Source organism: Echinops telfairi, unplaced genomic scaffold (genome assembly GCF_000313985.2).
Source record: "Echinops telfairi isolate 266 unplaced genomic scaffold, ASM31398v2 ScPeMD7_7;HRSCAF=31, whole genome shotgun sequence".
NCBI classification, from domain to species: domain Eukaryota; kingdom Metazoa; phylum Chordata; class Mammalia; order Afrosoricida; family Tenrecidae; genus Echinops; species Echinops telfairi.
This window is the reverse complement of record NW_022103904.1, coordinates 17,863,822-17,891,440: the sequence shown is the minus strand read 5'-3', so window position 1 is coordinate 17,891,440 and position 27,619 is coordinate 17,863,822. Positions and strand designations below refer to the sequence as shown.

At 41.8% G+C, this 27,619-nt stretch overlaps 1 protein-coding gene, 1 non-coding gene and 1 pseudogene across 2 annotated transcripts in view; all 3 read right to left on the bottom strand.

Annotated features, from left to right (window-relative positions):
- PKD1L1 (polycystin 1 like 1, transient receptor potential channel interacting) overlaps window positions 1-27,619 on the bottom strand; it is a 183,557-nt gene that overhangs the window by 50,819 nt on the left and 105,119 nt on the right. The window contains exons 36-42 of the mRNA XM_013006002.1: window positions 18,784-18,954; window positions 17,510-17,629; window positions 14,708-14,738; window positions 12,301-12,436; window positions 10,590-10,674; window positions 10,033-10,209; window positions 7,450-7,568 (exon numbers count right to left, since the gene is read on the bottom strand). Coding sequence (XP_012861456.1) covers window positions 7,450-7,568; window positions 10,033-10,209; window positions 10,590-10,674; window positions 12,301-12,436; window positions 14,708-14,738; window positions 17,510-17,629; window positions 18,784-18,954 — 839 coding nt within the window. The remainder of the gene's footprint in view (window positions 1-7,449; window positions 7,569-10,032; window positions 10,210-10,589; window positions 10,675-12,300; window positions 12,437-14,707; window positions 14,739-17,509; window positions 17,630-18,783; window positions 18,955-27,619) is intronic.
- Window positions 6,388-6,766, bottom strand: LOC105979107 (annotated as a pseudogene).
- Window positions 6,855-6,915, bottom strand: LOC115868171. Its single transcript, XR_004045457.1, has one exon. It is a non-coding gene; the product is annotated as a U7 small nuclear RNA (small nuclear RNA).

Below are 27,619 nucleotides of genomic sequence, written 5' to 3'. Positions count from 1 at the left end.
TCTGTATTTTTCTATACTTGTGGTTTCTCTGACTGGTTTTGGTCTCAGGGTTATGCTTGTTCCATAAAATGCGTTTGGGAGCTTTACTATTTAATGGCATAGTATGTGTAGAATTGGTGACAGCTCTTCTATGAATACTTGGCAGAATCCCCCTGTGAAGCCATCTGGTCCCAGGCTTTCCTGGGTTGGCAGCTTTTTAATAACCTACTCCATTTCTTCTTTTTAGAGTTACATGTGTGTTGAGATTTTCTACTCCAGTCTGTGCTAATTGGGAAGATTATGTGTTTATAGAAATTTGTTTATATCTTCTAGGTCTTCTACTTTTTTGGAATATTATCCTTCAAAGTAAGTTGTTCTTATTCTTTTAATTTTATTTGGTTCTGTTGTGATGCTACATTGTTCTTCTCTACTTATAGACATTTGCATCTTCTTTTCCTTTGTTAATTTTGCCAGTGGTTTGTCAGTTTTGTTAATACTTTCAAAGAACCAACTGTCGAGTTTTCTATTGTTTTGTGTTCTCCAATTCATTTATTTCTGCTCTAATGTTTATCATTTCTTTTCTCCTGTTGCTTGAGGGTGTGTTTTGTTGCTCTTTTTCTAGCCGTTGAAGATACAGTGTATTATTGTTAGATTTTATGTCAACTTTGGAGGTAAGGATGGAGTACAACCTGTCAGGTCATAGCCTGGTGATGCCTCTTTGAGGGTGTTGCCTTTTTATAAGAGACACACTGGGAAACTCTCTCTCTCTTGCCCTTCACCTTCCTCTTTGCTTGGATACTGTGTCTGTCTCTAGGCAGTGGCCTCATATGGACCACTGACCCTAGGAGCTGTCGGCACTCTGCTATGCTCCCACTGACCTGGGATCACATGATTCTGCACCCATTAGCCAGTGATCTCCCTGCTCCCTACTTTACCTTTTCATATCATTGCCTTGCAACTATGTGAGTCTGAAATGGGCTCCCACTACCATTACTTGAGTTGGCCTGGGCTGGGGTGTCTTCAAGATATAAAATAGTGATTTTTCACTATTTTATAGTGATGCATTTTTATAGATAACACTTCATAATATACAGTTCTTCCTTAAAAAGTGTGAGTATCACTAGTTTTGTTTCTGTAGACAAGCCCACCCAAATATTGTACTTGGTGCTGATTTTGGTTTTTCCCCTGTTTAGTGATGTGTGTGCTGATTTCTATAAATTGCTCTCTGATAGCCGCGTTTGCTGTGTCCCAAAGATTTTGGTATACTGTGTATTTGTTCTCATTTGCTTCAATGCATTTTTAAATTTTATCCCTTATTTGATTTATTACCCAGTTGTTTTGAAGTACTATGTTGTTCAGTTTCTATGCAGTTGATTTTTTTTGTCCTTCTTTTTCTTCTGTTGATTTCTAGCTCATAGCATGTGGTCTGAGAAAATAGGTTGTAGAAGCTCAATGTTTTTCAACTGCTTACGGTTTGCTTTGTGGAATAACAAATAATAATGTGGCTTACTCTAGAGCATCCTTCCTGTGCACTAGACAAGAATGTATTCTGTGCTGCTGCTGGGTCTGTAGTTGTTCTTAGGTGCCATTGCATCAGTTCCCACCCACAGTGACCCTACGCACAACCTAACAAAACAATGCCCAGTTCTGCTCCTTCTTCACAATTGTTCCTGTGCCAATATATCTCCCTAAGGGCTTTCCTCTTTTTCACTGCCCCTCTCATTTCCAAGCATTATGTGTTGTCTCCTGACAATATGTCCAAAGTATGTGAGACAAAAAATCTTATTATCCTTGCCTCTAGGGAGCTCTCTGGGCATACTTTCATCCAAGACAGGTTTGTTTGTCTTTGTAGCAGTCCATGGCACTTACATCATTCTTGGCCAGAACTATAATTCAAATACATCAATTCTTCTTTGGTCTTCCTTATTCAACGTCCCACTTTCACATGCATATGATTTGATCAGGTGCACCTTAATCCTAACATAACTTCCTTGCTTTTCAATACACTAAAGAAGTCCTGTGCATCAAATTTACCCAATGAAATGAGATGCTTGATCTCTTGACTGTTGTGTCCATGAGCATAGATTATGGATTCAAGGAAGACAATATCATTGACAACTTCAATCTTTTCTCCATTTATCAAGAGGTCACCTCTTGGTATAGTTGTGAGGATTTTGGTTTTGGTTTTCTTTACACAGAGTTGTAATCCATACTGAAGCCTTCAATCTTTAATCTTCATCAGCAAGTGCTCAAATCCTCCTCACTTTCAGCAAGCAAGTTTGTGTAATCTGCATATCTCAGGTGGTTAATAAACCTTCCTCCAATTCTGTTGCCACATTATTCTTCATAGACTCTGGCTTCTCTGATAATTTCTCAAGCATACAGATTGAGTAAGCATGGGGAGAGGATTTCCTGATTTTAAAACATGCATTATTCCCTGTTCAATTCAAGCAACTGCCTCTTGCTCCATGTAAAATCCCGACAGGAGGACAATGAAATGGTCTGGAATCTCCTCAAGGTTAGCCAGAAATATGTTGTTGAAATGCTACCGTCTGAAATGGTGGACTGACAACCAGGTCTTTTTGGTACAGTGACTCTGTGTTCTTTACATCTTCTCTGATGCTTCCTGCATCATTCAATATTTGCCTTCAGAATCTTTCAGTATTGCAACTTAAGGCTTGGATATTTTCTTTAGTTTTTCAGTTTAAGATATGCTGAGTGTATTCTTCTCTTTTGGTTTCCTAATTCTAGGTCTTTTCACACTTCATTATAGTATTTGGCTTTGTCTTCTCAAGCTGCCCTTTCCAAACATTTAAAACAATAATTAATTAATTTTTATTAAAAGATCATTTTATTTGGGGGCTCTCACAACTCTTATAACAACCCATACATCAATTATATCAAACATATTTTTACATATGTTGCCATTATTATTTTCTAAACATTTACTTTCTATTGAGCCCTTGGAATCAACTCCTGTCCCCACCTCACCCTTGTGACCCCTTGATAAATTATAAATTATTATTATTTTCATAGCTTACATTGACCAATATCTCCCTTCCCCCATGGTTTCTGTTGTTCATCCCTCTGGGGTGTGTGTGCGGCTATGTGTTGATCATTGTGATTGGTTCCCTCTTCCTCCCCTCCCCTCCACCTTTCCCCTATCCTCCTAGTATCGCTACTCCCATTCCTGTTCCTGAATTCCATATCAACTTTTTTATTCAGCTCTTTGACTTCATATTTTTTTCCACTTCCTTAGCTGCTTTATGTTTAAGAACAAATTTCAGTGTCTCTTCTGACACCCACTTTGATTTTTACTTTATTTCCAATCTTTTTCATAATATTTTGCTTTCTTCATGAATTTGCTTTCTTCTGTCATTAAATGAACAAGTCAGTATGCAACTCAAATTTGTTCTTGACATGTTCTTGAAATTCAGGTGGGATAGACTCATGGTTGTATTTTGGATCTTGTGGACTTGTTTTAATTTTCTTCTGCTTCAACCTGAACTTACATATGAGCAATTGACAGTCTATTCCACAGTTCAATCCCTGGCTTTTTTTTACTTGCTGATATTGAGCTTCTCTAGCATCTCTTCCTGTAGGTTGTAGTCTAACTTTTGTCCGTCAGTTTGTTGTACTGTGGTGGTTTGTGAGTTGCTGTGATGCAGGAATATGTTTCACTGGTATTTCAAATGTCATCAGGGTCACCCAAAGTCAACATGTTTCACTGGACCTTCCAGAGTAAGAACAGACTGTAAGGAAGGAATTGATTACACCCACTTTGGAGGAAGTAGCTTCTGAAAACCTTTTCCACAGAATTGAAATATTTCAGCTACTGCAGGCCTAGTGAATGCACCTAGAGCATTGTCAAAGATAGTGCCAGAGTGTGCACCCCTTGGACCAGAAAGTACTCTAAGTGTGACTGATGAGGACCTGCTTTCTCAAAGTACAGTCTCCATGGTGACAGGAACAGAGTAAAGCCTGCTGATGGGGCACAACTCAAGGTATGAAGAAACAGCTGACAAAATCTGCTACTAATGAGAACATGGATTGAACAAAGTGTGAATCTAGGGGAATTGAAAGGCATCAAAAATGAAATGGAACACATAAATATTGATATCCTAGTTGTTAATGGGCTGAAATGGACTGGTGTTAACCATTTTGAATAAAAAAGTGATGTGGTTTACTATGCCAGGAATTACACAATAAAGAAGAATGACATTGCATGCATTGTCAGAAAGGACACTTCAAGATCTATTCAGAAGTACAATGCTGTCTGTGATAGGATTATATCTATCCATCATTAAGGAAATTCAATCAATACAACTATCATTAAATTTTCTACCAGTAGTGATGATGAAATTGTAGGATTTTACCAATGTCTTCAGTTTGAAATTAATCAAGCATGCCCTTAAAGTGCATTAATGATGATTGATGACTGGAATTCAACAGTTGGAAACAGAGTTAAGAACAGTAGTTGGAATATATGGAAATGAAGTTGGAGATGGCATGATAGAATTTTGCAAGACTAACAGCTTGTCTGGTGCAGTCTTCTCTCTATGTCTAGATCAGGCTGGTTGGTTGTATTGCTTAGTCCTTCTGTGTTCTTACTGATTTTCTTTTCTGATGACCCATTTTTACTCTGGGAAGGAGCATTGAAGTCTCCTACTATTATTTGTCATAATTTTTTTTCTTCAGTTCTGCGAGCATTTGTATTGTTAATGTATTTCTAGAGTCTTTCATTAGGAGTATATATATTTAATATTGTATGTCTTCTTCTTCTGATATTCCCTTAGTCATTATTTAGGGTCCTATGTTGCTTCTTGGGATGATGTGTTGTTTTTTTTCTTAAAGTTTATTTTTCATAAGTTAATAGGGCTACTCCAGCTTTTTGGTTGCTATTACTTGGTGAATTTTTCTCCAACCTTTTATTTTTAGTCTTCGTGCTTAAGGTGTATCTCTTGTAGGCAGTATATTGATATGTCTTGTTTTTCTTTTCTTTTTTTTTTTTTTTAACTGTTCCTTTATCCAGCTCCGACGCCAAAGAAACCGAATTCAAAGGCAGGATGTGGCTGCCAGGGTGATATGTCTTGTTTTTCTAATCCAGTTTGCTACTCCCTATCTTTTGACTGGTGCACTTAACTTATTGATATTTAGCGTCATTCTTGATAAAAATCATAAGATTTTAACTTAACTCTTTTAAACTCAGATTTGTATCTCCTTTATTCCACACCAAGAAATTCCAATTTTCAAGTACACTGTGACTCACAAAATAAGAAAACCAAGTAATTCCTCATTTACTTTATCCAACAGTCAATCAACAATCAGAATCAAGGCACCAACATTCCACGAATAATATGATTAGTAAAGTCAGCTTTAAAATACTTCTTCCAGTTTCTTTCTGTCCTTAGGGAATTCCTCCTAGAAGGCTAAATTTTAGCTTTTAATACACATTTTTAAAAAGCCTATTCCTTCTTTCTTTGCATAAATAAATATATTCTAAAATCATATGGATTTTCTTCACTTTACTTAATATAAGTTAAAGCATATGCACAAATATTCATGTTCCACTTGACAACATGTAAACACAGTCTTTATGCTTTTACTTCTCTCACTTCATACAACCTGAAGTCTTTCAAAACTTATTGCCATCGAGTTGATAGGTAGGTTTATTTTGCCAATCTGGTCAATAGGACCATGTGGGATTAATCAGGTTGCAGTCTGAATGGAGGGCAAAGAGATAAATGGCTTGGCAAGGCCCACCCCTAGCTCTCTTGCTCTCTGGTGATTGGACCAGCGTGCAGCTGCTTTAGTTGGTTCTCTGCCTCACTTGTGAGCTAACCTACCTGTGGGACAGCCAACCCGTGGATTGTGTGGCTAGAGCTTGAGATTCCTTTGAGACGTGTTTCGCCACACTGCTGCTGAGTACATTGCTTGCGCTTGAGGCTCGTGGATCCTGTCATCTTGCTTGCTTGAGTTCAATATCCTATCTCTCCTGCTTCTCTACCCTCCTGAACTGCTGACTGTTGGTGACCTGCCCTTCTGTTTGCTGCCTGTGGGTGGCTCTGCCTGCATTGCCGAGGGAAGACTCAGCTGTCTACTTCCTAGACCTTGAACAGAGGAATCCTCCTGAGTTGAAGTACTTCCAGTATATAAACTGTTCCTTGGAAGTGGGTTGAACTGAGCCTTCTGTACTGCTGGGTGGATTAAAGAGCTGTTATATTCTTTCGTGCTGTATGAACCATTCCAGATAGATAGATAGATAATTGTAAGTGTCCTGGAGAACCCTGCCTATCACAAACTCTTCCCCCTCCCCCCGCAAGTCACAGGCACATTTATTATCTTCTGGGAACAACATGGTCTTTCCCTCCCCAAAGTGGCCCCGGGCAACAGGGGAGGGCCAAGCCCTCAAGTGGCAGTTACGCTGCCCCGTGGAGCAGGCCCATGGGGTGGCAACGTCATGGTTGGCAGGAACAGGCCTTCAGCTTGCCCGACAGGCTAGCAAGTTCAGGGTCGTGGGCTTCGTAGGACTTGACCACGTGGGAAAACTTCAGGACACCTCCCCCATTGCAGCGGAAGCCATAGGCTTTGATGACCTCCTGCTGGATCTGCGTGGCACGGGCAGAACAAATTGGAGCATCTTGCCCAGGTCATTGCACGCGTTGTCCCGTGCTACGTCAGTGCGCACGGTGTTCTCTGGGACCGAGAATGTCTGGATGGCTTCGGCCAGGGCCACTTTGGCCCGTTCGGTGCTCAATGCCGCGGGCTGGTCCGAAGAGGACGCCATGCAGGGCTAGTGAAAGGGCGCGTGCAGTGAAGCAGCGGGGAAGAACCACCTCCCGAGATTGGCTCCTGTGGTGGTGGTGGTGGTGGCCGGGGGTTCCGGGGAAAAAACAGAAAACCTGCTAGACTAATTCTAAAAGAGCTGTGACACTACTACACAAACTCTTACATAGAGTTCTCAAGGCCGGGGGTCATTATGGGAGCAGGAAATCTCATTTTGCTCCCTGGGAGCAATTGGCAGGTTTGGCCTACCTCCTTGAACAGTCCCATCCTCACCAGCCAGTGAGAGTAGAGTTCCTTATGAACAGACAGCGTCCTACCTTTAAAGCTGCGCACTATTTCTTGCTGCCCTGGTCCTCTCCTGAAAGGCATCTGAATTATTTCTAGGCTGTTCTTATTACAAAGGATCTTGCAATGAATTTTCATGTGCATTTCTTTTCTTGTGATTTTTCTCGCAGAAAAGTTGCAGAAACAAGTGTTCGGATTCTAATTCAACTTCTCTGCATTCATGAACTTGATTGTATGGTGTGGAATGTTTTGGGGCCAGAAAAGTTTCTCTTTTCTACATCCTACTCCTCCTGTGTGAACCACCTTTAAGAATAGCTAGATGAAGTGCTGAGGTTAGAGGACCCGCTCTCTAATGGGAAGCTAGACCCCAGCAAATCCAGCAAAGGTGCCCCCACATACCTCAGAACTGTTTGCGCATAAGCCTCTTTTCTCATCCTTTCCTTGGTTGTTCGGAGCTGGGCTATCGATGGTGGACAAGCCCAGCGTAGATGGCGTGTGTGTTGCCTGGTAGCCAATATCTGTCAGAGACAAGATCACTGTGAACTCTAGGCTACAAGGGAGAAGAGAGGTACCTGACATTCCCTTTAAGCCGAGGGACAGGTCACTACCATGCTACATATTCTGCCCAGTATTTAGAGAATAGTCACTTTGTGCCAATGAAACAAAACGTTGTTGTGGAAGTGGGGAGAGGGGTCCTATTTTAAAAGTGATTTCCTATCCTAGGCAAGCTTTGCTGGCAGAGATTGCAACTGGACCATTAAAACTATTGTCATTGCATATGAAGGGTGTCTAAAACCATCAAATTATTGTAGTAATTGTCTTTGGCATTTGCACAGTTTTGTTTCTTCTCCCTGAGAGTTTCTCAGTGCGTGGAAAGCCCATTTTAAAGTAGAGTCTTAGGAAGATACAGTGAACCCTCGTTTATCGCGGTTAATCGGTTCTAGATCCTACCGTGATAAATGAAATTCCGCGAAGTAGGATTCCTTATTTGTAAATCAAATATTTTCGTAGTTAGAGCATAGAGGACATGAAAAAACACCCTTTAGTCACCATTACACTCGTATTACCCAATTTATTAAACGAAAAAGGGAAAATGTAGTAAAACATTTTGGACGTTACAATTCTCATTTATTATTTATTATATTATTTATGGCATCAAGCGTGTACAGTATGAGCCAATCAGTGGCAGTAATGACAGAGCATGCGCTGTTACGCAAAAACCGCGATAGAGTGAAGCCGCGGAAGTCGAAGCGCGAAGTGGCGAGGGTTCACTGTATAGCCTTTGTTTTTTTAAGGAGAAGTTGTTTGTTTTTTAAGATTATATCTGTTTATAGACACGGCATAGCAGAAGGAAAATAAATCAATCCATTAAAGACATTCTTTCTTTTTGTCATCCCCACATGCATTGTTTTAACATACACTCATTGAGCTAGGCACAGGGGCAGGTCTGTGTGATAAGCAGTGCTTTCTTTTCAACAGCCTTCCAAGTCCGTCAGGAAATAGAAGCCTATTACACATAGATTCAAAATATAAAGCAGATTATTAGACGTGCCAGAGTCATTTATACAGGGCTGCCAGGCGTTCAGACAGTGCGTCCAGATGATTCACTAGGAATCCTGAAAAAAATCAACTGTGGATTCACTAGAGAAATTCCACTCTTTAGAGAGCTTGTATGCAAAGGGCTCACTACACTAAGGTGCTAATGGACATCCACATAAGATAGTAACACGTTTGGGGATGACAGGCTGGTCTCTGGGAGGAGAACGCTGAGATTGTGGCCAATTTTGGAAAGACATTTCATCCGTCAGACTGAGATGCAGCATTGAAGGATGTGGCTGTGTATGAGGAACACAGGAGAAATGAAAGGCTTAAAAAAAAAAAAAGAAAAGTTGCAATCAAAGGTGTGAGCAAAATCCTACGAACACTGCCTCAATGGGCTGATGTGATGGGAAGCAGTTGCACGATATACTGTAACTAAATCATCTCATGTAAAAATGTTTAAATGGCAAGTGTTTTTTACGTGTATTTGTACAAACAAAACAAAACAAAAACCCCCTAGCATGATGGAGGAAAAGGAATGCAGAAGACATGGGTGGAATTGACAGGGCTTAGGTCCCAAATCCATCACTTACTGCTTACGTGATCTTGTTCCAGGTACTTGACCACTCTAAGCCTCAATTTTTCTCATCTTTAAAATGGTTTTTAATAATGCTATCAATTTCATAAGGCGTTTTGTCACATAACAAATGAATAAAGTGCTTAGTACAATGTCTAGTACATGGTAGGTATTCAATACCTATTTTATTATCATCATCTTTAGGTGTTCCAGATGAAATTGAGAGGCTGAGGGGTCAGGAAGGCTGTCTGTCTACAAAGCCATTTAGCCATTAGGGACTCACTGGTCTTCTTTGACACGAGGAAGGGGAGATGGGGACAGACAAGAATCTGCCTAGAAATGAACTGGAATTGTGTCCTTAGAGAGCTGATTCTAGGCACTTCACATACTTTTAAAACTGCACATTCCATTTCGTGAATATTTATGTTAACAGTAAGCTTATGGGTTTCTTTGTGGGGGCCTGAAACCCTTTCTTGTCCTTCATTTTGTTCACGTGTCCCAATACCATATACACAACAGGCAAAGTGTCAGGAAGGACGGAAGGAAAGAAGGTAGGAAGACAGGCAGAAAAGCAGGAAAGAAGGGTCTACAGTTCTAATAATAAAACTATTATTTCCCCCCACATTTTCAAATATGCTCATTTCCCGATGTTCTGGTTTCTTTGGAATTAGGTCCAAGGCAAGGGAATTTGTCACCCGAGTTCACCTGCCATGCATACATGTGCCCCAAAGCAAAAGAGATTAAAACATGTCCCATAGTTCCAGCAAAATACAATAAAGCTTGAATTTCAAGAATGATTTCAGATCTGATGATGGTAAGACAACGTAGTTATCTAAAACTCAATTGAAATAGAATAGTTTTCCTACTTTTTCAAATTCACTGGCACAGTCAGGTACGCCACAGCTTGCAGAAAGAGGGACGCAGGTTTGGGAAAGGTGCTCCAATTCCGATGCTAACTCCTTGGTGGCATCACATAGAGATTCAGTAAAGAAGGCTTTGTCATCTTTCCTCTTCCAAGCAAAACCCGATGCCCTCAAACACAACTAGAAGGAAGCACATGGTATCCATGAAGAGCTAGCATCACCGGGGCAGCAGAGCCGGCCTTCTGTTACCTGGGCATCAATAGAACCCCACTTCCTTGTCCTAAATAGATACCTGTTGTTACCTGCACTGGACTCTGCCCCTGTTATTCATCAGGTCTGAGCTGTTATTCAGTTCCATAGTGCTTTCTCCAAAAGCAAAATGGGATGTTTGTGAAGATCAAATAGCCTGTCGTGTGGTGCTTCCTGCAGGCCTAGTTCCCAGCTTTCCTTCATCAAATCTGACATCTAGATATAGTCTCTGACATGCCGCAAGGAGGCCACTCTTTTCTCTTTTCCTCCCGTTCACGATCAGCTTCTCTAACAGGGAGGGCGTTACTTACCGCCATCGGCTGGGTAATGAGAGCGCAACTCATCACTGAGAGGATCAGCAGGTGCAGCCACTGGGCACATTGGGTTGGACCAAACCTGCTCCGAGGGAGACAGCGGTGATGAGGGGCGCACAAAGGCTGAACACAGATAGCCCCCCTGCGATCTCGGACCCCCTGTGGTAGTGGATGTCACCGGTCAGCGGACAGGGCTTGTGACCGTGGGTTTAGCATCTTACTGTACATTGAAAGGGGGAGGGGTCACTCTTTCTAATGAAAAAGAGCACCAACCTCCCCAAAACTCCTCTATGAGAGAGATAAGAGAAAATCCAACACAAAGACACAGAACAGGCCACAGATACCAGACCAGGAAAGGAAGATGGCGAAAGAGTCACAACAATCATAAGGTTAACCCTGGTTGAGCACTCAGGAGGTGCCAGCCTCTGGGCCAGCATGCAGTATTTCTTTCACTGCTGCAGTCAGTATTTCTTTTACTCCTCAAAACATGATGTAAACTAACTATTATTATTCCACAGATTGGCAGAAGAAGAAACACATCTGTCTTGGAAGAAGTACAGCTGAAACGCTCCATAGGTGGTACTTTGTCTCCCATACTTCGGCTCTATTACCAGAAAGGACCAGTCTCTGGAGAAAAACATCATACTTGATAAAGTCAAGGGGCAGAGCAAAAGAGGAAGACCCTCAATGAGATGCACTGGTACAGTGGCCGCAACAGAGCAACAAACACGGTGAATAGCTCAGGACCTGACAACATTTCATTCTGTTGGACAGAGTCTGGCTGGCATCTAATAACAACATTGGTGATTTGATGGCGTCTAAGAACAACATTACCCCAAACAAGCAAGCAAACAAACAAAACCCCCCCCCATTGCTATCAAGTTGATTCCCAAGCACTATCAGCACCCCTATTTTACAGATGAGAAACCCTGGTGATATAATGACTTCATGCTCTGCTGCCAACCCATCCAGTGGGTCCATAATGGTCTTCTCCCATTATGATTACAGACCACCGGACACGTGGGACAGTTCTTCTCGGTCACATAATAAATAAGTGCGTTGCAATCAACTCAACAGCACCGAAGAGAGAGGAGCATCTTATGGCACAGCGTGATCAGCACGTGCAGCTAGGACAAAGTGAAGAGAACAAAATGATTTAATGTTTGGCTACTCTCTGTTTCATGCAGAGTTGGGCCCACAGGGTCCTACTGAATCAGAACTGGGGCCAGGTCAGCAGGACTGGGGCTACCCTGAGATCAAGAGCAAGGATCATCCTGTGCAGTGGAGCCAAGTCTGGGTCTAGGAAACAGTTCTAATGCCTGCCTGGCATTTATATCCTCTTTTAAATGACACGAGAAGATGACTGGAATGACATTTTTTGTGCTGGTGCACTAGCTCAGTGCCTGGATCTCTCATTGGCTATCAAACTGCTAGGATCCCTCCTTCTTTGGCTGGTGGACCCTGAACCTTCTCATCATATCAGGGAGTCCATCTCTCTCTGGACTGCAGTCAGAGGGCCTAGCTGGCTAACCCACCACTCTGGGTGTACATTTTATTTTATTTACCTAATACTTCAGGAAGGAGAATATCATACTAGAGACATGGGGTGCCTGCATTTCATGTGTTTCCAGAAATACAAGGATTTCCTTATAAATGTTTGACTTCAGTCAAAGGACTTGAAGATGTTTAAAGAAACGTTTTGGCTTACCTGTATCCTAGAATTCCTGTCCCCAAACAGCATGCAATAGACACAAATGTGCACAGGACCCACCCAGCAAAGCTCAGCCAAGGTGAAAGCATTTGCTGCCATTGGGGAGCCGGGGCTGCGAGTCCTCCACTGGGTGCTGAGAAAGAACAGGGAAAAAGAGACTGTGTTTAGTAGCCCTGATGTTTACCATTCTGGGACTTGTATTTATTTTCCCGTTGTTGTCTTAACTGACAAGACGCCCAAACTTTCCTTGTCCATCTGTCCCTTTTAGAAGACCCGCAAAGAACTGCCTGCCAAAGCCCACCCTTCGATATCAAAAGCCAATGCACCAATTTCTATCCCATAGCCCAGATGACTGAGCAGTGAAACCTAGAGTCGGAAGGGTTGGCCATTATTTGGCTCAAGAACCTACAGACCATCAGGGAAAGGAGTGTGAGCATGTTGTTGTTTTTGTTTTTTAAATCCCATCACCTTTTCAAAGACGTGGCTTTCCAACAGGCACGCCCATGATCAGAGGGCTGTCCCTTGCTTCTTGACTTTGAAGAAGGACACTGGAGCCACATAACCACAAGGGAAAGTTCATAGGCACATACCTCATATAGAGATACCGTCAGAGGCTACTCTTTAATGTGGGCCGAGCAGCACAATAGGTTTAGGTAAACAGGAGGGGCTCTTCAGGAAATTGACATTAGGCACACCTCAGGAGCACTCTGGCTGGGTCATCAGAGGAACCTTAAGCCATAGCTTCTCAACTATCTGACCCACAACCTGGTGGGGTGAGTACACACTCTTTTATAAGCAGTTCTGTCCACACATCAGGCTCTCATGTGTGTAGCTTATCCTAATAACCAGGATCTGATATGGTTTCAAGTTTATGCCTGGTTCCTGCTCAGTACTGGTTCCCTGGATAAAACCCAGCTGTCATGTAAGAGGCCTCACTCATTCACAGAAGCAACATTTTTATACCTTGTCATGTGTAGTATTCAGCACAACCACCCCAGCCCGTCCTTCAAATGCTAGCACCACCCTAGAAGCTACTACCTCATAAAACATCAACATCCCCAGCTCAGGCATCTAAGGTTAGAGCCTGAGAAACCCATGTACCAACTCACGTCACTGTCCTAAGCCCTGCAGTTACACACCAGTCTCAGGTCCCTCACTCCCTACTGCTCCCTGCGACACCAGGCCTAAGATTGTCTTCTAGGGTAACTGTTACTACTAGATACCTGACCATTCTTTAAGGCCTCCAAGAACCCAGCCTGTTTTTTCTGCCCAACTCTCCTATCTCCACTGGTTCATCCTGAGCATCCAGAAAAATCCGATGCTACAAGCTTTCTTTAATTAGTATTAAAAACAAAGGAAATTTATAATTTCAGGATACTTTAAAAAATGTAAGATTCTATTACTGACTTTCAAAAAGCCAAGAGCAAATCTTTATTACGTCCCTTCCAGAAACCACCAACATTTTAGAATATATGCTATGCCTCCATTGTAGCTGAGTCCACCCTCTGATGTTAGATATTATTATAATATTTGGTCAACTCTCCCTGCACTTGTCCCTTTGCTCCCATATCCAGCAGGTTGATGCTGGATAAGGAAGGGAGAGAGCTACCCCCACACACATAAACCATGCCATTCATGGGACCTTACACATGTGGAGAGGGGGGCACAACCTTCTCCTCCCATACATAGACTCGCTGCCATCAACTCTCCGGTCGCTGTTATGTCTAGAGAAGACGTCTAATGTGTTACACTAGAAAAGAACAATTAGGATAAGGTTAGTGTACAGATTGGAGGGAGGCACACTCCATGCTTCGTCTGAATATCTACTGTTTATAAGCCTTCTCACGGTAGGAGAGTGATGTTGACAAGGTTTTCGTAGGCATCAGGGCTTTGGATGAATTCTGGGAACCGAGGGTAGTGAGAAGAGGTCTGGTTTGCCCCCGTAGCCAGCAACTCGTGCCCACAGAGGGCAACTGCACATCCCGGGGGCAGTGGTGGTATGTGGGGAGTGCCCTGGGGGGTGCTCACTGCAGTCAGGAAAGACAAGTCACCTGTTCTTTGGGTTGCATGACCTGGATCCTCCCTGAGGTGAGCATTTCAGCCACAATCAGAATTAGGCAGGACACTAATGCTGTGTTTGGGGAGCATTCGGAGCAGAACAAAATGGGTGGGTGGGTAATGGGCAAGACACATAAAAGACACTAGGATCCATCCCCCTCCCCCCACAGCAAGGCTTATGCTAAAGAATGGAATCTATTGGGCTGTTGATCAGGAGAGTTAGAGACTCGAAAAAACAAAGGAAGCTATCTTGCTTAGGTGGCCCTGACTTCTGTCCAAGGTGGTAGAACCATTTAGAAAAGGGTCATGGAACGTGGCGCAGTATGACAAATGTAATCAATATTACCGTGATAACTGTGCATCTCAAAACTGTTGACCTAGCCAAAAAAAATCACAAAAAAGGAAAAGAAAGATTTTCCAAGTGACCACAAGCTCTTCCCCAAGGAAGAGCTGCACTTAATATTAATGGAAGGTAAAATTATCGATGAGCTAATGCAGTGGAGGTGTTTAGAAGTGATTGTGAGTCGTAGCCACAGCTGTTCCACTGAAAGACTCAGGATGATGTTTCTCCATAATTCCTCCAACAGCCCTCAGTCCACAGCACAATTCTCAAAGGTGTCACTCAGTCCTGTTCTTTGCTGCCCGCATCCCATCCTCGAAAATGTCACCAACACTCAGTTGGCTTTCTGGTTGTTTGTGCTGCATACCATCCAGTTTTTGCTGTGGTTCTTTCTCCTGGACCTTCCAAAACAACCACCCCCACGGCCTGTGGTCTGGGAACACCCCTCATATTCTGGAGAACACCTCTGTCCACCACCCTTGACTAACCTGGGGTTTCCTGAAAATTTGTTATTGTTTCCTACCCACCTGGGACCTGCCCTGCTCATGTCAGACCTCAGCCGAGAGAGGGTGCCAGGGAAATCTAATTGTTAGAATGTTCAACTAGAGAATTCCCTCCTGTACATAAATATCTACTTACCTTATAGCTCTTCTGTGCATCTAGGGTCCTTCCATGGGAATTGGGACCTGATTAAAAAACAAGCCAGCTGTATCATTCTAAAGCAGGGATTTACTAGAACCAGGGATTTTTTCCCTTCTCCCACCTGACTCCACCAGTACAAGCCTTTCTTGAGAAACAGGAAACGACTGAGATGCAGATTTCTCAAGGTCGCTGTCCTAGGATGTGAAAGTTAGGTTCTGTGTCTGGGGCGGGATTCTTGTAGCTTGGCAGTTGCGGCCCCTAACATAATGCAAATCATTTCATGATGGAATCTGATATGAGCAGCAAAGCAGTGGTAAGGAGACTGGAGAGGAGCAAAGCCTCCTTGCTCAGGTCACCGACCTGATGGCAATTGAAAGGACGCTTCCTTGGCGTGTGGCCCCCTCCTAGTTAAGCAGAGCCCGTGGGAAGTCTCTTTTTGTTGGTCTGGATTCTACATCTGTCTCGGTGGCCTGCTGTCTTGCCTGCCAACTTTAGATTTCTTGGACTCGGCAGCCACAAGGCTGACCTGCAGCCTGGTTCATCTTCCTGCCCTTTGAGTCGCAGTCTCCGCAGCTCCATGAGCCAGAAGAAGGGTCCAGCTTTACATCTGGCCCACAGACTTGAACCAGGCAGGGCTTAACCACTTCTTCAAAGTGTGAGACACTTTCTTGATCTAAAATTCTCTGCCTTTCATATACATAAAACAGAGAATTTGCCTGCAAGATGTGTGGATCACACACATATACTTGACATATCACATATGATATATTCTATATTATATTTATATTATATAATATATAGATTTTATATATACATTCTTGATATAAAATCTTCTCTCTATATCTATCTATCTATCTATCTATCTATCTATCTATCTATCTATCTATCTATCTATCTATCTATATAGATATATATGTTTTTGCTTCACTAGAGAACCCAGCTCAATATATAGGGTAGATTGGCAGAGCCCATCACACTCCTACCCCAAGAATGCCCTAAAGAAACAGGAGCTCAAGGAAAACATGTAGCTGAAAGAGTAAAAAGAGCCTTAAGAGACAACATTGATCAATGTGGCTGCATTAAAAACCGTAGCGCAGTAATCCTACTTGAATAGCAATAATCAACACCCCAAATCACTGCCACTGAGTGAACTCCAACTCAGAGACCATCTTGTAAAGCTTCACGGGAACAGACGGTGTCATCCTTCTCCCTGGGGGTGGCTGGTGTGTGTGATCCACACATCTTGCAGTTGGAAGCTTGTTGAACCACCAGTCTTGCAGTTAGCAACTCGCCATTAGCAGCTGTAATGGCCACTGGGAAAAATAGTCATTACCCATTTGACAAAAGCTTAATTTAAATTTACTTAATGTCTGACAAGCAGTTACATATAAAGAAGACTGTGGAAGTTTTAAAGCTTTGATACATATGGGTAAAAGAAATGTACAGATCAGAGAAAACATCAAAGTCGCTTTTAAACCTATGAAATGATGCTCAGAGTCCCTCACAGTGAGCACATTGCAAAATAATCCTATTATTGCTTTTCTTGTTATTGCCATGGAATCAGTTCAGCATCCTAGTGACTCTACTGCCAGAGAAGAACTCCCCATGGGGTTTCCTGAGCTGTCTTCTTTATAGGAAGCAACCAAGACAGCACAATGGTTAGGGGCTCGATGATGAGTTATGGGAATCTGCTCCGGTCAAGGTAACTGCGGAAGTCATATCCTGCCCTATTATAGATGGACTACGAGTCCGAATGGAGTGAACAACATACAACAACAATAGTTTTACAGGTGGCTAGGTCTTCTTTATTGCAGAGCGGCCAGTGGGATCCAAGGGCCAGGCACTCAATAACGGAGTTCCTTAAAATGAACACCTGGAGTTATAATTTCTACTGGGTAGATTGGCCAAGAAAGATCAGCCACAGGGTGAGGATTTCCGTTAGCCTCCTCTACCAAACTTAATTTTCCTGCTATGATTTTTATACTTTGACATTGGTTATTTAGTGCACTTACCCCGAGTTGCCTCCCCAGATACAGCCCTCCAGCTGGGCTCCTCTCTGGATGGCCCTGCGTTAGTCTACAGAAAGAAGGGTTACTCCGAGTTAATGGTCATTGGCGAGCAGAGCAGTCCATGAGAGGACAGAGGCTGTGGGACAGTGCCACTTACCTGGCTGAGTCGGAAGAGCAGTGACAAGAGCAGGGCTCCGGGAAAAGCCACCAGTGTACAGAGAAGGCTTGTTCTGAAGGAGCCACTGGTGATGTGGGTTGGACTGACATCTAACGAGAGCTGGAATAGTCAAACCACAACATCACACCAGCCTACACATCGATTGTAACTACACATGCACAGCCAACTCATCCCCCAGGGGTAATCATTCTGTTTCCTTCCCATATAAAACGTTTGGATTGGATACCCTCTCCAGCCATGAGGTTCTGTGTCCCCATGTGCCTCACTGATTTCATCCTTACTACTGTCATAGACCACAGGTGCTGGATAACAGGTATCAGTACTCCCAGTGTATTCCGATGTGTTGAGTGGCCCAGGAGCAGACAACGTACAATTGGCAGAAGGGAAAAACAAGGTTAGGTTCTTTTTCCCAAGTGCGCACAGGGACTTTTCCCTTGATAGCGGATTTTCTTTCTTTCTTTTTTTAAACAAATCATGTGCACATTCTCTTTGTAAGAAAAGACGCGAACAATATCTATCTGTCATCACACATAGATGAACATGGGACTAGCCACTCCCTATCTCCAAAAGATGGACAGTGAGTCTGATCACGGGGAATACTGCTGTCTCCAGGCCCCAAACATGTGTTCTTGCATCACACAGGGGCCCTGCGAACTCAGTGGGGGCAGGGATCCGCCAATAAACATGTGATTATCAGACGAAAATATAAGCTATTTTCCCTCACCTGAAAAATCAGGTTAAGAATCCTCCCCAACCTCTGACCCCTGGTTTTTCACTAGGAAAGTCAGATTCTCTATTTTCCTTTTCAACTACTGGTATTTATTTAAAATTAGTCTGCACTCCTCTTGGGGGATAATTAGAATAGAGTTCGAAATTGTCATCACCACAGCAAGTGTAGCCATAAGAGGTGATTTTTCACCAAGAGTAAATTTTCTGAAAGTTGGAATTAATTACCAATGAATACGAAAATGCAGGAGTATTATTATTAGAAAATCCCATTTGTCAACACTGCCTGAAATATCCTACGTGCCCCACGAGAAGGCAGGGTGGTGTTTATTTGACCCCAGTCTTGTGGAGCCTCTCTGGACTCCTACTCCGACCCTTCACCTGTGTGGTCCCTTGGGACTGACATGCTGCTCCCTACTGAAAACTCTGGTTGGAGGCCTTCCTGTTTCGCGGGTGCCTTCACTAAGAAAGTTCACATTGTGGAATCGTAACCTGGGAGCCCTGCTTAGGGAAGCACGGAGCCCCACCTGCTCTTGTGCAGCAGTGAGTGCAGCGGTGAGACAGGAATACATGCACAGCAAGGAGAAAGAGATGGTGAGCCGCTGTGTGTGGAGGTAGCAGCTGTAGGAGGGCCGGCTGTACACAGAGATCCAGATGTGGAAATCCTCCAGGAACTCTGTGAATTTGGCATACAGAAGCTAAAACAGGAACCAAAAGAAAGGCATGAGCTGACATTAACCATTTATCTAAATAGAATTAAATCTGCCACCTATCACTTTGTCATTCTGTGGTGACTTGTGTGCTGCAGTGCTGCTGGATGCCATGCCACCAGAGTATCAAACACTAGCAGATCCACGCCTTGTGGACACGTTTCAGCAGAGCTTCCGGATAACACAGACTTTGAGAAAGGACCTGGTTATATATTTCTGAAAATAAAAAATCGCCATTGGAAACTTTATGGATTATCTGTCTTACTTTGTTATTTTTAAATTTCCCCCTGTATTTTAAATCCAGGATAGATAAATTTATAGAAACAGTAAATGGATCAATGGTACCTTGGGAGTATTGCAAGGGACCTCCAGGGGAAATGGGGTCCCTAATAACGAGTACAAAATTGAAGAAAACTCTATAAAATTGATTGTGATGATGATTGCACAACTCTCCGTGATGGACGCAAACTATTGAATTGTATGATCTATGAATTATATGCCAAGAAAACTGTTGGAGAGAAAAAGAAAACTTTACAACGTTTCTGCCAAGATAAACCACACAGACACACTACACAAAGCCACAAGAGACCAAATGAATTACCTAAACAACTCACTGCCATGAGTCCATGCCGACTCACGGCAACCCTAAAGGGCAGGGTAGAACTGCCCCTGTCGCTTGCTGAGGCAGTTACTCTTTGCAGGAAGTAAAGAACAGCAACATAAAACTACAGCCTCCAGAAAAAAACCAACCAAGATTATCCAAACCCAACAACAAACTCACTGCCATCAAGTCTACTCTGGCTCACAGCAACCCTTCGGTGCAGAGTAGAACTGCTGCTATAGGCTTCCGAGAGCCTCATCTTTCATCTGCAGAACAGCTGGTGGCTTCGAACTGCTGACCTTTGGGTTAGCAGCCCAATGGGTCACCACTGCACCACAGAGCCTAAAAAACAAAATGGTAAAAATAGTCAACACAACCTCCATCGAAAAGAAAGCAAATAATACATTTCTTTGAAAGGATTGAAAAATCAACAAACTACTGGTAAATCAAGCAAAGGAAAAGAGGAGAAGATTCAAATAACACAAATAAGAAATGACAATGCAGATAAAGAATAACAACAGACTAGCTTGAAAAATTACTCTAACAAATTGTAAAACTAAGAAAAAGAAGAAATTGGTACAAGCACGCTACCCACCTAAACTAAAACCAATTGTAATAGAAAATCTGAACAGATTCATAACAAAAATTTCAATTGGTCAGTTCAATTGGTTAACTCTTTTTTAAAAACTCTTTAAAAAATCATTTTATTGGGGGCTCCTACAGCTATTATCACAATCCATAAATCCATCCACTGTGTCAAGCATATTTGTACATATGTTGCTATTATCATTCTCAAAACATTTTTTTCTACTTGAGCCCTAATAAACTCATTTCCCCCCTCTCCCATCCTCCCTCCCTCATGAACCCTTGATAATTGATAAATTGTTATTTTTTTCATGTCTTACACCAACTGCTCTCTCCCTCACCCGCTTTTCTGTTGTTCATTCCCCTGGGAGGGGGGTTATATGTCGATCTATAACAATTACTCAGAGAAGAGGTGATCTCAATTCTACTCAAACTATTCAAGAATAAAGAAAAGGTTGGAAAACATGAGAATTCATTTCATAAAGCAAGCATAACCTTGATACAAAAACCAGGCAGAGGAAATGTCTAATAAAAATTATAGATTAATCTGTTTTATGAACGTAGAGGAATTAGCTGCCCACCATGGAGTAAGCAACACTGAAAACCTTATCCATAAAACTGAAACACTGTCAAATACAGAAAGCACAATGAATAGAAGCAGACCATTGTTAGAGACAGTGCCACAGCCCGGGCCCCTCACTCCGACGGCATTTGAAATGTAACTGAGGAGGAGCTGCCTTCTCAAAGTACAGTCAACCACAGTGATGTGGTGGAGTAAAGCCTGTGGGAGTAAAGCCTTCGGGATCTCAAAATGAGATTAAACCACTGCAACAATCTAGTAATAATTGGAACTTGGAATGTACAAAGGATGAATCTAGGAAAACTGGAAATCATAAAAAATGAAATGGACTACAAAAAGATTGATATCCTAGAGATTAGTGAGCTGAAATGGACTAGTTCTGGCCATTTTGAATCAGAATGGCTTACTGTGCTGGGAATGACACAATCTAAAGGAATGGCATTGCATTCATTATCACAAAGGGCATTTCAAGATTTTTTTACGTCGTTGTATTTTTTCCAGCAGTTTTATAGGCATATAGTTCCTATATCATATAATTCAATAGTTCAATCACATCAAGAGGTGTTGTACAATCATCACCACTATCAGTTTTAGAACATTTTCTTTGTATTCATTGTAGCCTCCCCTTTCCCCCCAATCTCCTCTGCCATGCTCTCAAGGAACCATTAATCCAGTTACTGTTATAGATTTACTTATCTTAACTATAGTAATAGATTTACATATCCTGGATTTCACATACAGAAAATCATTAAACAAACAAACAAAAACTGACAACAATAACAAAGTAAAATCAGATTTAAAACCTTAGAAAATATTTTTAAAACTATAATAAATTTAAATGGCTTTCTGTAACAGGATTATATCTATCCACATGCAAAGAATCCCAATCAATACAATTATTATTCAAATTTATGCACCAACCACAAAAACTATTGATGAAGAAATTGTAGAATTTTACCTATGTCTTCCGTCTGAAACTGATCAATGTACAATCAAGATGCATTGATAATTATTAACAAATGGCATGCAAAAGTTGGAAACAAAGAGCAAGGAACAATACTTGGAAAATATGCTCTAGGTGATAGACATGAAGCTGGAGAGGGCAGGATAGAATTTTGAAATACTAATGTCTTCTTCATAACAAATACCCCTTTGAAAAAACACAAAGGGTCACTGTACACATGGACTTCTCAGATGGAATACACAGAAATCAAATTGACCACATTTGTGACAAGGATTATGGGGAAGCTCAATAGAGGTTACTGTGGAAAAACCACTAATTGCTCATTTGTAAGTTCAAGATAAAACTGGAGAAAATTAAAACAAGTCTACAAGAGCCAAAATCGGACTTTGAGTATATTCCACCCACATTTCAAGGACAGATTTGCTGCATTGAGCAGTAATGATAGGAAAGCTGATGAATTGTTGGGAGGACACCACGAAAATCATTTATGAAGAAAGCAAAATGCCATGAAAAGACAGGAAAGAAAGGAAAGATCAAAATGGGTGTCAGAAGAAATGCTGAAACTTGGTCTTAATTATAGAGAAGCTAAGAAAAATGAAAGAAATGATGAGATCAAATTACTGAGCAGGAAACTCCACAGGGCAGCTCAGGAAGACAAAGCAAATCATTATAGTGACGTGTGCAAAGACCTAGAGGTCGGACACTAAAGGGGAAGAACATGAGCAGCATGTCTTAAACCGGAAGAACAGAGGCAATAACTCAAGTATTGAGTGGCAACATGGAAAGATTCTGCAGCCAAAATACTGGATGATGCAGCAAGCATTAAAACAAGATGGAAAAAATGCAGAGCCTGTGGACCAACAAAGATCTAGTGAGCAGTCCACCATTTCAGAAGGTAGTGCATGAGCAAGAACAAATGGTCCTGAAGGAAGAAAAGTAAGTTGCACTGAAACATTAGCCACCAACAAGGTTCTAGGAATCGATAGAATGTTCCAGGCAGCTGATGAAGTCAATCCCTCCTCACAGCGACTTTACAGAACAGAGTAGAACGAGTTCTGTGGGCTTCTGAGGCTGTAACTGTTCACGAGAGCAGAAAACCTCGTTTTTCTCACACAGATTTGAACTGCTAACCATACTGTTAGCAACTCAGTGTGTAACCCACTATTTCATCAGAGGTGATACAAATCCAAACAATGAGATTCCACCTCGTCAAGCATTAACAGTGAAGCTAAGGGCATGAACAAACCCCCTGGGAAACAAGTGAAGAACAAATTACTCTGAGAACTGGCTTGCCAGACACCTTAACCTTGAAGCCAGGCCCTAGTGAAAATCCCATTGCCAGACTGTACTCAGAGATAATTCTGGGACATGCTGACCCAGAGCAGCAGCTCAGATAAAACTGGAAGAAATGATTCATGAGAACAAAGGATAGGCCAAGTAACTAATTAGAAAGTTGCTTGACCATCTTCAGAGTGACAACCCCCTCTCATTTGAAAGTGTCATATGAGAACGAGAAGTGTTCATCCAGATAACGTCCCTTCTCACTTTGATAGGGCGACCCGCGTTGCTCCCAGAGTGAAATGTATCTTCTCGATGCCCTTCTCACCTCTTGAGAGGGACCCGCTTCATTCCTTTTGAAATGGCTCTATGCTTTAATAAAACTGTGGCTTAACTTTTGCTGCAGGGGGCTGCTGGTGTGTGTGTGTGTGTGTGTGTGTGCACATGCGCGTGCATGCGCGCGCGCTTGCTTATCTCTGGACACTAACAAACAACACAGGGTTGGAGTTTGCTAGTTCCTCTATAGGCAACAACCAGGTATTGAACTTCACACTTATCTGAGTGAACAGCAACTGGAGTCTTCAAAGGTCCTGAACAGTTATCTAAGGTGCAGTTAGTGACTCTCCCCATTCAGAAGAAAGGAGAGTGATGAAAACAGAAGGCAAGGAACTAACTAGCCCAGTGGATTAATGGGCCACACAAACATCAGTTTCCATGACCCTGAGACCAAGGGAATTAGATGTTGTGTGGCTACCATTACCAACAGCTCTGAAAATGATCACATTAGAGAGTCTCAGAAGAAAAAAAATGGGGAAAACTCCAAATTATAAAAGAGACCATGCTTCCTGGTCAAACAGAGAGACTGCTGGGGTCCTAAGCCTATGATCCTCAGTCACTCATAGGTTCTGGAAATGAACCCATGCCCTGACTAAATTTTCATAAAAAAATAAACAGGCCTATAAATAAAATAATAACACTAGGAAGGTATGAGCACCTTAGAATAACCAATAAATTGAGATCAAAAGGCAGGGTTTCCCCAAAGTTCTGAAGGCTTTGGAATGAAGGAGGAATGGAGACAGGAAACCCAGGGAGGAAATGGGATCAGCGATGTTCCTTTAACGAGGTCATGATTAATGAGATGAAGCAAAAAGTGTGTGAATTATTGAATGCAAAATTGATCTCTGTTCATCTTCATCCAACTCTCAATAAAAAGTTTAAAAAAGAAGAAATTAGATGAAGCAATTCCACTCCTATATACATAATCAAGAAATTTGAAAGCAGTAACACAAAGGAGCCCAGCAGCACTATTCACGATAGTAAAACAATGGTAGAAACAATCTAATCGTCCAGCAACAGATAAATCAGTAAACAAAACGTGGTACATGCACACAGAGAAATGTTACTCTGTCATAAAGAGAAATAAAGTTGTGGTAGATGCTACAAGGACTGTAACTTGAAAACATTACACTGTGTGAAATAAATCAAATGCAAAAGGATAAAGACTGAATATTTGACTGGTATTAAATCCCCAGAGCAAGCAAATGTGTAGAGATTGCATTTTGTTAGCAGTTATCAGGATCGAGAGAAATGGGGCAAGAAGAAATAATTATTTAGGAGGCATGAGTTTCTGTTTATGGTGATAGACAATTTGGAAACAGATATTGGTGAGGTTTTCATAACATAATGGAAGCAATCTGTATCCTTATGTACACACGTACAATGTTGAATTGGAAATTATTATGTTGTCCACATTGTGACAACAATTAAAAACAACAACAAATCGTTGGATTCTTGGAGATTTCTTTCCTGGTGTCCATTATAGGTTGTACAGAAAATAGGACAACAGAGTGCTCAAGTGCCTTTGTGCCTTTTGGTTGTTAACTTTCTGACAATCACCCCCCAGGGAGGAGAACTGAAGAACTAGTACCCAAGGTCAAACCCAAAAGATTCTAACAGCATGCTTCTTGGCTATCTCCCCAAATCCCTTCCAAACTCCTGCAGGAAAGGTTCCAATTGGCAAACTCTGCAGGTTCTTCATAGCTCCCAACCATCTTTTTTAGTTCCCTACTCCATTTATTCCCCTGAATTTTGCTTGCTTGCTTATTTTTGTTTTTATTTATTTCTAACGTTATTTTGAAATAGAAAAGAACTTGGAGTACATTCCAATGAAGATCACTGACTATAGCCTTCAGTATGGATTGCCACTCAATGTAAAGAAAATAAAAATCCACACAATTGAATCAGTAGGTGACATCATGATAAATGGAGAACATATGGAAGTTGTTGAGGATTTCATTGTACTAGGGTTCAATAAACACGAATGCAAGCAGGAGCCAAGACATCGAATCACCCATTATATGGGCAATGCTACAACAAAAGGCCTCTTAAAATATTAAAGAGCAAAGACGCCGCTTTCAAGACGAAGGTGTGCCTGACCGAAGCCAAAGTATTTTCAATCATTTCATATACACGCGAAGTTGGTCAATGAATAAAGAAACCTGGAGAAGAATTGTCCTGCCGTGGATATGCTGCCTGGACAGTACCATAGGCTCCCAGAAGAATGAGCAAATCTATCTTGGAGGAAGAAGCTCCACACAGGCTCCTTAGATGTGAGGATGGAGGGATTCTCACGAAGGAGCACTCCCTGGAGGAAGACAGTGTCCTTGGTGAAACAGTGTGAGATGGAGGATGGAGGATCAAGAGCCTCTAACAATGAGTTCGCTGGAACGATTGGGAGGACGGGGCAGCACCGGGCAGGGCTTTGTTCTATTGTACATGTCAGTCAGGACCAACTCCAGGGAACCTAACAAAAACTGGAAAAAAAAAAGTAGTTGATAATCAGTACTTTTCTGAACTTACTTCACAAATGTATTGATTGTTAAATCTCTTTCCTCTGTTATTAAAACTCCCCCAGCATATTTTCTGGGTGCCTTGTGCCTGCTGGGGCTGGGTGGCCCTCCAAAGGCACTCCAGTCCTCCTCTGGTCTTGGCACTGCTGCTGTTCTTCCGTGACTCCCCTAAGCGCTTGTGCAGATGTTCCTTGTGCAGATGGTCCTTGGGCCTGCCGCACCTTGCCAAGGCCTGCAGTTCTGTCACAGGGAGGCTTTCTCTCTAAAGCTTCTTCCTACAAACTTGTGCATTTCATTTGTGTTCCTACTAGACTTTTTTACTTTATTTAAGAAAACCTTCAGTTTCCTGGCCTTCCCTTGTAGGGTAGTTAATATTTAGTGGACCTGGGGTGCATTGAGTGCTGGACTTGTGCCCCATTTCCGTTTCAGGGCTCCTTGTGATGTCAAGGATTAGATTGTTCAGCAAATTGGGTTGAATTTTTTTCTTTTAATCATTTTTGTATTGGGGGCTCATACAACTCTTATCACAATCCATACATACTTCAATTGTGTAAAGCATATTTGTACACTCATTGCCCTCATCATTCTCAAAACATTTGCTCTCCACTTAAACCCCTGACATCAGCTCCTCGTTTTTTATCCCCATCCCTCCCTGCTACCTCATGAACACTTGATAATTTATAAATTATTATTTTGTCATATCTTGCTCTGTCCGACTTCTCCCTTCACCCACTTTTCTGTTGTCCATCCCCCAGGAAGGAGGTCACATGTAGATCCTTGGGTTGAATTTTTTAAGTTTCAATTGAATTCAAACAATGCTTACTGCTTCGCATTGTTATAGAAAAAAAGAATCGTATGTTCAAATGAATATAAAGAGAATGCAGAAGCAAATAGCAGTAAACTACTTTGAACAGAATGAATATGTAGTGTTTTAATAAAAACTATCTAGCATGTGTGTAGTGGTTGAGTTACAGGACACAGCTACATGTGCTGACGCATTCCTAACTGAAAAAGAAAAGATTTGCTACAGAAAGTTCCCCTGCAAAGCATCTTGAAAAAAATCTGTATCTCTTATTATTACTTATATTTAACCAGGTGAAGCATTGGTCAGTCTTATCTAGGAATAATTATCTAAGGGAAAGTGCCAGTTGAATTGAGCCTTCATTTCTGGGTGTGGAAGAATTTCCATATATTTAGATGATCAAAAATGATGTTTCAAACCATTTAGAAAGGTTAGTTTTGAGTGTAGACTTGACTGGACTAGGTTCCCAGTTGTTTGGCTAAACACTAATCCAGTTGTTGTCATGGAATAGTAATGTACGTGTGATGAAATCAGTTGGACTTCTGCTATGTAATGTAATGTAGCATTATATATAATATATATAATTACAGTGATATCTCCGTTGTCAAACTCAATTCGTTCCAAATTTGTGTTCGAACACTGAAAAGTTCAAGAACTGAACATATTTTTCCCATAAGAAATAATGGGAAACCAAATTAATTGGTTCTGAGGCCCCAAAATTGCACTTATAAATTCATTTTTTCCAGGACTTTAACACAAAGTTACCAGTTGTGGAAATACAGCAGAAAAACATCTAACACAATACATATAGTACTTTAAATATCAAAATCCAATCCAATAAATACAATTAGCTTATTTTTCAGTATGCTTTGTTGTTTAAAAACCTATGGGTTTTCGGAAGGGTACACTACCACGGGCTTCACTTTAAAATCCCCACTAGCATTCGCTCCCAACAGCAGAGCAAGTCGATCTTTCAAAGGCTTGTGAGCTGGCA